At 34.7% G+C, this 11,373-nt stretch overlaps 2 protein-coding genes across 2 annotated transcripts; both read left to right on the plus strand.

Moving 5' to 3' along the window:
* The first annotated feature begins 949 nt into the window (after positions 1 to 949).
* On the plus strand, positions 950 to 4,134 carry mmp30 (matrix metallopeptidase 30). The gene is made up of 10 exons (XM_026220111.1): positions 950 to 1,157; positions 1,319 to 1,563; positions 1,710 to 1,858; positions 2,392 to 2,517; positions 2,608 to 2,769; positions 2,916 to 3,054; positions 3,212 to 3,339; positions 3,423 to 3,582; positions 3,707 to 3,810; positions 3,912 to 4,134. Exons 1-10 carry the CDS (start codon positions 1,056 to 1,058, stop codon positions 4,013 to 4,015), a joined length of 1,419 nt encoding a protein of 472 aa, XP_026075896.1. The 5' UTR covers positions 950 to 1,055; the 3' UTR covers positions 4,016 to 4,134.
* An 835-nt stretch (positions 4,135 to 4,969) lies between these two features.
* On the plus strand, positions 4,970 to 10,822 carry LOC113054509 (acetyl-CoA acetyltransferase, mitochondrial-like). The gene is made up of 12 exons (XM_026220115.1): positions 4,970 to 5,128; positions 5,364 to 5,411; positions 5,523 to 5,640; positions 6,110 to 6,205; positions 6,301 to 6,401; positions 6,511 to 6,654; positions 6,819 to 6,969; positions 7,072 to 7,167; positions 7,845 to 7,958; positions 9,260 to 9,324; positions 9,399 to 9,556; positions 9,659 to 10,822. The coding sequence occupies exons 1-12, from the start codon at positions 5,057 to 5,059 to the stop codon at positions 9,777 to 9,779; spliced, it is 1,284 nt and encodes a 427-aa protein (XP_026075900.1). The 5' UTR covers positions 4,970 to 5,056; the 3' UTR covers positions 9,780 to 10,822.
* Positions 10,823 to 11,373: the final 551 nt, after the last annotated feature.

Consider the following 11,373-nt stretch of genomic DNA (forward strand, 5'->3'; position numbering starts at 1 on the left):
CAAGGGAGTGCCTCTGTTAAACAGCCTCTGGGGTTGTGCTTTTGTATTTTTATCTTTCAGTCATGTCAGGGTTTGGGAAACGTGTATGCACTTGATGTGCCCTGAAGGGAATTCCAGTGACTGTGTAAAGCTAGACTATATATATATATATATATATATATGAATATCTATGAAGCTTTTTTTATTGACTATTTTAACATTTATCATTTATAGATTATTGATAAAAACTTACAATATTACCTAAACTAACTAAAATGTCAGTCCACAATATTTAAAAAATGTATATATAAATTACCAGAGTGAATTCCTTCTTGGGATAATCCTTAATTCAATTCAAAACAGTTGTATCAGTTTGACTCCCGAAACCCCCTTCAAGTCATTTTCTCACAAACCCCCATTGGTATGTATGCTTAAGATAAACACTCAGCAGGCCCACTTTAGGAACTATTTAGTCTTTTAGAGTTTATCACTTTGGCAATATTTTCTTGTGGTACATTTTCAAATTATTAGTACAAAACAAAACTATCAAGCTCATCATGTTCTGCTTGGTGAATGTTTTATATAATTTCTATGAGTTGATGCCATTTCTTCATTATGCATTTTGTGACATTTTAATATAGAAATTTAGACAATGTAGAAATGCAGTGCAATTCATTCTATATATATATATCTCAGACCTAAACTTAGAATTATTATTAATAATTTTTTTTATTTTTGGGGGGAAAAAACGTATCCCCTCGTTAGAAAGTCCCCAGAAAGAAAACAAAACAAAAGCAAAGGCCGGGGATACAAAACTTCAAATATTTCTGAAGGTGGCCTATTTAGCAGCTGCGTCAGAGCTGAAGTCATCGACAATACAAACATCTGTCTGACATGTTCAGACAGCAACCAAAAAACCCTGCAACCCTGAGTTTCCCACTTCCACCCCCGCTAATACAGCCACTGATCGGAAATGATAAAACACTGGACAAGCCCCTTTAAGACCACTTATAAAAGTCAGAAACAGACACCGTGGAGATCAATTTTCTTTCCCTGCAGAGGAAGAAGACTGAAGTATGGAGCACTTGACAGCTCTCAGCCTGATGCTTTTTGGGTTTTTAGCTCTTTGCGACGGCGCTCCCACGACAGCATCAACGGAAGACCATCAAATAGCAGAGGTCGGTACCTATTATCTATTTACTAACTTATTCAATTTATGCATTTTTTTATGACACAAAAAAATCTACAGATCTAACTTTGTGACATGAAACTATGATATTTATCTGCTCTATTTCATTGTAAAATCAGTGTAAAAATGTTCCTTCCTCTTTCTTCCCAGGCTTATCTGTCACAGTTCTACAGGGACCCGAATGCAACCACATTCCTTGGCAGAATGATGTTCCTCCCAGATCTCGAGAATGAACTGAAGGTCATGCAGGAGTTTTTTGGACTGGAGGTCACGGGTAAGCTGGACTCGAACACTCTTGAGACGATGAAGCTGCCGCGGTGTGGAGTCACTGATGTGGCCAAATACGGACACTTCCAGGGGAGTCCCAGGTGGAAGCAGAGCGTTGTAACATACAGGTAGATGTAGCTCCTTAATTTTGTTCATATAAATCAACCAATCAGAACAGACCTTCTCAGACTGAGAAAATTAGTTGTTTTTTTTTTTTTTCAATGCAACTGTTTAGTATTGAATTTCAGACTACAAACTGCTGTTTTTCTCTTAGAATAACTGAATATACATCACAGCTGAGCAAGAAAGAGGTGGACGACACCATCGCTAAAGCTTTCCAGCTCTACAGTGATGTTATTCCACTTGACTTCAAACAGATCTACAGCGGCACGGCCGACATCATGATCCTCTTCAAAGCAGGATGTGGGTATATGTACAGGACCATTACAAGTTTGGAATAGTTAAAACTTTTTGCATTGTTTTTTAAATAAATCTCAAATGTTCACTAATGCTGTATTTACCTAAACTGTTTTCTATTGTGATATATTTTAAAATGTAACTTATTGTGGCAGGAAACCTGAATTTTCAGCATCATTACTCCAGTTTTCAGTGTCACATGGTCCTTATTCTAATTTGCTGATTTGGTGCTCTTATTATTATGTCAATGCTGAAAACAGCTGTGCTGCTTAATTTTCCATTTCAAAGTTTGGGGTAGATACGATTTGTATACAAAAATAGGACTAAAATGGTGCAAAATATTTATAATATTATGCAAGATTTCTATTTTAAATAAATGCTGTTCATTTCTTTTCCTGAAAAACCTGGGGGAAAAAAATCAAAGTTTCCATATTAAGCTTTATTAATAATTCAGCATTGATAATAATTGTATTAATATATCACAATATTACTGTTTTAGTTTTTTTTTATGTAATTATTTCATGTATGTTTCCTGTTAGATCATGGAGATTTTTACCCATTTGATGGGCCTAATGGGGTTCTGGCCCATGCCAACTCACCCGGTCCAGAGCAGGGAGGAGACACACACTTTGATGATGATGAGAGGTGGACCCTGCATTCACGAGGTAAATGCACAAATCACACAGAATCACATACTAATGTGCATGTTAACTTTTTATTATTTATTATTTTTAAAAATCATAAATCTGCTTTAGATATAAACCTGCTTTTGGTGGCTGCTCATGAATTCGGACATGCACTGGGACTAGACCACTCCAAAGACCCTTCGGCTCTCATGTACCCAACTTACCGATATGTCAACACAAATGGCTATACACTTCCCCGTGATGACCGACTTGGGGTCCAGGCTCTGTATGGTGAATGTTTTTTGTGATAGAGAACGCAAAGTGCAATATCAATATATAAAAAACAGTAGATCATATTGCATGGTCACTAGTGAGCATTATCAATTATACAAAAATCAATAAATATAATTTGTTATGTTTCTTGTGTTATGTTTTAGGAGTTAGACCATCAACAAATAAACCAAAACCAAAACCAGAACCTAATCCTGGACCGCCTCCACCAGAACGGTGCAAACGTGACTTAGTATTTGATGCAGCAACCAGCATTCGTGGAGAACTGTTCTTCTTTAAAAATGGGTAAGAATTTATTTTCTTTTTTATATTTAATAACACACACACACACACATAAATAAATAATAATAATAATCATAATAATAATAATAAAAACACTATGTGTGTTTGATTTTTAAATATTTAATTTTATTATGCATATTTAATTCTTCATTTGCATCAGTTATTACTGGAAGAAGGGCTACTACAGTGGACTTTCAATGAAAGAAGTAAAAACTACCTGGCCATCCATTGACTCTGTTGATGCTGCTTATGAGTTCAGTGACAGAGACATTAGCTTCCTCTTCAAAGGTAAAGTCATAATTCCTAAAGAGATTTTGAGTGGTGTATAACAAGGCTTCAGTAAATGTAGTTGTGTGGTCTTCCACATACAGGTCAGCAGTACTGGGCAGTAAAGGGCACCACTACTTTGCCTGGATATCCCAAACCCATATCCACTTTCGGGATTCCCACATATGTGAAAAAGATTGATGCAGCTGTATATGTAAAATCAACTGGCCGCACTTTGTTTTTTGTTGGAACAAAATACTGGAGGTAAGAAAAACCTAAATGACTGAATAGTTTAAATGAACATTTATATGTCACATTGTCTCCTCTTAACATTGTGTTGATTTTTCAAAATAACATCAAAACTAACATAATTTTAACAATGGTGTAGCTTCAATGAAAGAAAAGCTCAAATGGACAGCGGCTTTCCTAAAACTATTCGACATCATTTCCCTGGCATCGGGTCACGGGTGGATGCTGCTTTTGAAAATTATGGTGAGCTTAAATGCTATTAAATAAACAAAACTATTAAATCGTTCCTTATTCATTTAATGCTGTTTCCTTGAATTATTTATTAATGTATGTATTCTTTTTAGGTTATCTGTATTTTTCAGAAGGTTCAAGGCAAACGGAGTATGATTTCACCTCAAAACGAGTGAATCGGGTGCTGTTGAACTATGGATGGCTGGACTGCTACTAAATATTTAAATGAAAAAGAAATTAAATTAGTTAAGTTTCAGTATTCATAATAGTGTACCTATATTGTTCTTTGTTGTTTGTTTTGTTATTGTTTTTTTAAATAAATCTTATTATAAATAATTGTTGTTGTTGTTGTTGTTTTTTTGCAAAAACTTGCAATTCAGTTGTAACTCATCTTTTAATATAATAAGAAAAAGAAAATGTGAAAGCGTTTATTTTTGTAAAGAGAATAACATATACACACACACACACACACACAAACACACACAGATATATATATATATATCAGGGCTGCAGGTTAACTTTTTTTGCCCATAGCAATGGTGCTGGTTAAAGGTTTTGTTGCACAGGCCAAAGATTTGTAGCCCACGAATACAATGTCTGTTATGTCTGAAAACAAACACAAGTAGTCTTTATTTGCTAAAAATGGAAGAGTGCAGAAACATAACACCTCAACAAAATATTAAATAAAAAAGAATGGCAGGCCAAAGCTGGTAAAGATAAAAATCGGTATTATTATTTTATCTTTGTTAAGAAAATAAACTGTTTGGTTACCCAAATTCTTCAAATTATCTTATTTTATTTTCAACAAGGGAAAAATATTAATACAGGTTTGGGACAACATGTGAGTGAGCAATTAAAGGCAGAAATTTAATTTGGGGGTGAACTATTCCTTTAATGAGAAGCTGCAGCATTTTTACTGTCACTTTAAGAGCTACACGAATCTGTTTCTCTCTGAAATGTTTACTTTCATTTTAGACATAACCATCTGTGTTTATAGCTAAACCATGTGTTTTTTGGTGACAGTTTTAGGCGCAAAATCAATCAGAAGCGAAGACAACTTAGTCTAGTAATCAGGTAGACGTTGTTTTGGTGTGGTCGCGCTATATATGAGCGCCTGGACATAAACTACATTACCCATAATGCGCGGGGCGTCGCCATGTGACGCAGACACACCTCTACTGTGATTGGCTGCTTTTTGCAAGTACTACGCTGTACGCTCTCATTCAGAGGGTTGAAGGTGAAATTTGCTGTTCTCTGTATGCAGTTTTCCATCGCGATTATGACGTCCTGCGCACTTTACAGTACACGCACACACCTGTGCAGACAAATGGTGAGTCTGAAATACATAAATCGATAGCCGATATTGACTATGCTGCGAGACAATGCGGCGCATACAGCAGTTTGACTGCAGGCCTGTTTCATTATTTCAGAACCGAAGTTACACAGTACTGTTTTAAACATTGCACCTCACCTCTTAAATTGTAGACACGCAAAATATGAGGTGATCATATAAATAACAGTCATTTATTTTGCCAGCAAAATAGTTTTTGAATCTGCCGTTGCAGGCACATAAATATCTGAGCAGGACCTACAGCACACGACCATCTCTAAATGTGAGTAAAATATTATGCGATTTTATCAGTTTACGGAGCCAGAGCTGGTTCCTTCATTGAATATGCTCTGCATTGATGAGTGTTATCTTCCTCTCATTTCTGTCTGCACAGGAAGTTGTCATCGTCAGTGCAGTCAGGACTCCTATTGGCTCTTTCAAAGGAAGCCTTTCCACAGTCCCTGCAACTAAACTGGGTTCCATTGCTATTAAAGGAGCCGTCGAGAAAGCAGGTAAAATTCTGATGGTTTTAGGAGGAATTCATATTTTATTTCCTATTTTATTATGCAGATTATGTAGTTTAAGAATATAGCTAATTATAATTCATATTTTTTATTCAGTAATATTTTCAAATGTACACTAATTCACCTTTAAGTTTTGAGTCAGTATAATTACATTTTGAAAATAAATAATAATTTTAATTAGCAATAATGCATTAAATTGAGCCAAAGTGAAAGTAAAACATTTATAATGTTTCAAAAAAATTGATTTCGTATAAACGCTGTTCTTTGGAGCCTCTGTTTATCAAATAATCTAGAGAAATTATAATGGTAATCAGAAAGGTGTGCTATTTGTTTCTACGACTAGTCCAACGCAGTTTGATATTTCTAATGCATTGATATGCATGTTAATATTTCTGCATTTTTAAGTCTTATTTGTTCTAGCTGTCTGCATGATTAAAGGTTTATGTGTCATCCACAGGAATTCCTCTTGAGGAGGTGAAGGAAGTTTATATGGGCAATGTGTTGCAGGCAGGAGAAGGACAAGCACCAACCAGACAGGCTCTTCTGGGTGCAGGTGAGTCCTATATCATACACACAAACAAACAAAAAAATGCACCTTTTATTTAGGAATTAAAAAATTCAGTGATGTTTGTGATCTTCCTCGTGTAGGTCTCCCTATATCCACTCCGGCAACTACCATCAATAAAGTGTGTGCTTCCGGGATGAAGTCCATCATGATGGCCGCTCAGAGTCTCATGTGTGGGCATCAGGTAATGTAAAAGACACGTTGCCAGAGATTCAGAAAGTGTTTTGTGTGAAAGTAACAGCTTTAAGCATGCTAATACAGCAGAGATAGTAAATCTACATGATCTCTTTCAGGATGTGATGGTTGCTGGTGGAATGGAAAGCATGTCTCAGGTTCCTTATGTTATGGCTAGAGAAGCGCCCCCTTATGGTGGTGTGAAGATGGAGGATCTGATTGTTAAGGATGGGTTGACGGACGTCTACAACAAATTCCACATGGTAAAACAGATTGCATTGTATTTGCATAGTAGTGAAGCCTGTTAATAAGTACTAAGTAAATAAAGGAAGTGAATGAAATTGTGTGGAAACATCTTGACAGCAGTGCGTATAACACTGTAGAGACCATGACTGTGTAAAACGCCTCCACATATCTCCATTTTTAGGGCAGCTGTGCTGAAAATACAGCTAAGAACAGCGGTATCTCCAGGGAGGAGCAGGACGCGTTTGCCATCAACTCGTACAGCCGCAGCAAAGCAGCATGGAAGTCTGGCATCCTGGCCAAGGAAGTGGTTCCTGTGAGCATTCCTCAGAAAGGTTGGTTTAAGTTTCATCATTCCCCAAGAATTAAAATATTTGGTTGCATAATATATAAATATGATACATAATTGCAATAAAATGTGCTCTCTCACCGTATAGGAAAACCAGACATCGTTGTGAAGGAAGATGAAGAATATAAGAAGGTTGATTTCAGCAAAGTCCCCAAACTGAGGGCTGTGTTCCAGAAAGAGAACGGTACAAGATTATCATTAACCCTAGTGGAAGAGTACTGAACATAGTGTTCTTCACATTTTAAAAGCATATTTAAAAAAAAGAAAAAAAAAAAAAAAACTCTACCTTAAAATAATATAAATATTTTAAAAAGTCACATCGTATTCATCTTAAATTAAAAATTGACTAAAAAAATCAGTTTTAATAATATTTTGTCCACCTATTTTGATGTGCTGACTAACATTAAAGCAGATCAGAGGACTTGATTATGAATTAACTGTAGAATGTTATTCAATATTACATTTAAAGTTTTTTTTTCATTGCAGCTTCATCAGAGCAAATGTAAAAATTACATACAAGTATATTTTAGTTTACCTTAAATGCTTGTCAGTACATTCAGTAGACAATAGAAGTAATTATGAAATTACATTTAAAGATGCACTTAACGCCTACTTAAGTGGGATAAAAAAAACACTCTGATTTTGAGATAATTGCGTTTATTATAGATTTAAACTATAATACATTTTCATGTAATTGCTTAAAACATGCAATTAAGTGTCTGAAAACATATTTAGTGTTCACTTAAGTTGACAAAAACTAGAAAACTAGATTATTTCTGTAATAATTGCTTTTTTGAAAATTATGTTAAAGTGCTTCTTTTCTATATATGAGGGGGTATTGAAAAACGTTTGTTTTTGCAGGCACAGTGACGGCAGCCAACGCTAGCACGCTAAACGATGGCGCGGCGGCTCTCGTGCTCATGACTGCAGATGCGGCAAAGAGACTCAACATCACGCCGCTTGCAAAGATCGTTGGTGAGCCACTTTTCACCTGTTTAAAATTAAATGACATTTTATGGTGTATTTTGTTCATTTGAATGATACTGTGATACATGCTCTATGATAGATCCACTTGAATTTTCTTGCTGAACTACAGTACACCAATATAGAAGTATCTTCATTCAAAGATACTTTAATAATTTAATGTTAATTATTTAAATAAACTAGTTAAACTTGTCACCCTTTTGATAAGGTAGTTAGCTACATGCTAAAAACGAAATGTTACTAACACATCAAATTATTATTATAGTTTTTCTTTTAGTATTGTTTTTGCAACGAAGAACACATTTACAAGCATAAAGACAGTAAACAATATTCTGAGAGGTTTACAATACATTAAATTCTGAAATGAACTGAAATGTATTATCTATCATATTACAACACAGAAGCGAGTCTACGATTTTCTTTTATATTAACCAGTGTGATCAATAAATGAAAAAAAAAAAAAAATAGATAATCGCATTTGGTCATTAATTAAATTTTCGATTAATCCCACCTAATGTTAAAGTTGTTAAATATACTTTTATAGTGCAATAATTTCACATTCAATATTCAAATGAATGTAAAAACAACATAAGGACAGTATATTTTGTAATATTTGTTTAATGGTATCTTTTTTATGACTGAAGGCCAGAATGTATCACTGATGCAAATACTACTGATGTCTCTATTAACTTTTTTCCCTCCAAATATTTAACCACTGACTATAACCATTCAACATAACAGTATAATAGAGAACTATCAATGTTTAGATTTATTAGACTATTAAAAAAATAACAACTTCTAATGAGACTTCTTTTGAACATGACGCAGGTTGAAACTCATCCTATTTATATTATTCAGGTTTATTTCACAGGGACAATGCACATCAGTAATACGTAATTTTCCAGAATTATCCAAAAGGCTATTTTACATCTGCAGTCCCGGACTTATGGTAAAATTATCAGCCTAAAAATATAAAATAAATAATCTATACATAATGCATACATGCTGTAAACTAAATAAAAAAAGTGTGCTTTACCTAATATGTGGTCTTAAAGATGTTCTATGTCTAAATAAATGTAATTCTTGTCAAGAAAAAAGAGACAGAAGCAGCATTTGAGTTTTGCCATAGCTCCACCCCTTGAGAAGAAAAAAAAGTCTTGTTACTGGGAAAACTACACTATTTGGACTGAACAATTGTGGTACTGTCATGCTAGTTAGCTACTCATTTATGGCTAGTTTTGTCAGAGAATTATAGTTTCACATCTAGATCACCATTTTATCCTAATTCACAGCTTTCGCTGATGCTGCTGTCGCCCCCATCGATTTCCCTATCGCTCCAGCCTTTGCCGTCCCCAAGGTTAGCTGATGTTTATCTGTTGATTTCTAAGTTAAAGTGAAGTCCTTCAGTGTAGTAACATCGGTTTCGCACAGGTCCTAAAAGCAGCCGGTGTGAAGAAAGAAGACATTGCCATGTGGGAGATCAATGAGGCCTTCAGTGTCGTGGTGCTGGCCAACATCAAGATGTTAGACATCGACCCCGATAAAGTCAATATCAACGGAGGAGCTGTTTCTCTTGGACATCCAATTGGGTAAAGATATGCAGCATCTTTCAGATGTATCACTGGTTACTATATTGACATACTGTAATTAGATTCGCTCAATAATTAATGTGCTGGTTTTGCGATTTCTAGAATGTCAGGGGCGAGAATCGTTGGACACATGGTGCACAATCTGAAATCGGGACAGTACGGCCTGGCCGGAATCTGCAATGGAGGAGGTGGCGCCTCCTCTATTCTGATCCAGAAATATTAGGACTTGCACTTTAACCTACAGAATGCATGTAGGATTTGGTCATTGTGCCAGATATATCATCATGCCTGCATTATTAATGCGAGGTCAGTCCTGTTTTTTCTTAAAATAGGAAACAAACTTGTGAATGGTCATACTGTACAAATCTCTCTGCTCTTGTTACATATTTTGTTACATGGTGATCATTCTCAAAATAATGGTTTAATAAAAGGGTTTAGAATGTTAAAGTGTGTGTTTGCACTGAAATAGATTATTGGTTGGTTTCGTTGATGTTGAATGTGTGATGAATATACTCAGAAATAACACAATGCATTTCACCGGAATGAACACCAGATGGTGTGTGCTTTGAGCTCTGTGTGCTGATTCGCTAATGGATGCTTTTCACAGACTATAATGAGGCAGTGATTAAAATCTTGATTCTAACAAAGGTTAAAAAAACAAAAAAAAACAATAAAAACCTAATTTACCATTATCTCATGACATTTTATTTTCCCAAAGCATTGAACTACAAACAAAATGTTAAAATTGAGATATTTTACTCTTCTTAATCTTTAATCAGTCTCCTAATCAGTCTCTCTATATATTTTCCTCATTTGGAAAGTCAAGTTTTTTTATTTTTTTTATTTTAATGAAAAAGATTTTGTAATATTACGTTTGATTTTTAAAAAAAGAGTGGGAAAAACCAACGACAAAAAGCAAAACAAAATGAATAATAATAAAATTATTCAGAATCAGTTTATTTTTATGATAGATCACTATTACATATACAGTAGCATTGCCTTAGAATCACATAATTACATTTTAAGTTCATACTGTATGTGCAATATCTCAAGTTTCATCATTACAATGTGTTACTGATGTTCCTGGTTATTGAGTCCATGAGGATCTTTTTTTTTTTTCTTTTGCAGAAGTTATGCTAATTTATGTACTTTATTTATTAAATTACCTGTGTTACTAGATCATTTGTTAAATAATGTTTTGCCAAAGGGGTAGAACTAGAAGCAACTAGATGCTAAATATGTCAATGACAATAAAGAGATTATAATCCAATCAAAAACTAAACTTGTTATAAACTATTCACTTTCTTGTCATTCCAAACTTATATGGCTGAGAACATTTAAATTACTTGCTGGGAAATAATCACCCTCATTAAATACAAAGAGTTATATGTATAAAAAAAAAAAAAAAGTAAATCTGAACAGCTAATTTTCAGTCACTTCACCTTGAAAATGCCTGTTAGCTATTTAACAGAAATGAGTTAACTTTGCCCCAGAATTTTTCTAGGTTGTAACCAGGATTTCAGCAAGTGAAAAGGAACAATTATTTCCTCCTGAGAACTTGACAGAGCTTCTTTCCGGGTCTGTATCAATAATCCAACACCTTGACCGAAAACAAACTTTGGCTCCACCTCCAGACGCAAGTCTTGCCTCATCACATAACACCATATGTTGATTTTACTGAGTACACAGAGAATGTTTATCAAGCTCTAATTTTCAGTTTCTTCCTTCTAGTTGTCATTAAAATGTTATCGTGCTTCAGTCTACGAGACAGGCGTGGGAGTCAAATATTAACATGATGTTGAGAGAGCACTTGTAAC

This window comes from Carassius auratus, chromosome 35 (assembly GCF_003368295.1).
Source record: "Carassius auratus strain Wakin chromosome 35, ASM336829v1, whole genome shotgun sequence".
NCBI lineage: Eukaryota > Metazoa > Chordata > Actinopteri > Cypriniformes > Cyprinidae > Carassius > Carassius auratus.

Bases quoted from the DNA above. Each gene is read 5' to 3' on its own strand.
- mmp30 (XM_026220111.1), top strand. From the start codon at position 1,056: ATGGAGCACTTGACAGCTCTCAGCCTGATGCTTTTTGGGTTTTTAGCT. The intron at 1,859-2,391 runs GTGGGTATATGT...GTTTCCTGTTAG, and splicing joins GATCCTCTTCAAAGCAGGAT to ATCATGGAGATTTTTACCCA. The intron at 3,811-3,911 runs GTGAGCTTAAAT...TATTCTTTTTAG, and splicing joins TGCTGCTTTTGAAAATTATG to GTTATCTGTATTTTTCAGAA.
- LOC113054509 (XM_026220115.1), top strand. From the start codon at position 5,057: ATGCAGTTTTCCATCGCGATTATGACGTCCTGCGCACTTTACAGTACA. The intron at 6,206-6,300 runs GTGAGTCCTATA...TTCCTCGTGTAG, and splicing joins ACAGGCTCTTCTGGGTGCAG to GTCTCCCTATATCCACTCCG. The intron at 9,325-9,398 runs GTTAGCTGATGT...GGTTTCGCACAG, and splicing joins CAGCCTTTGCCGTCCCCAAG to GTCCTAAAAGCAGCCGGTGT.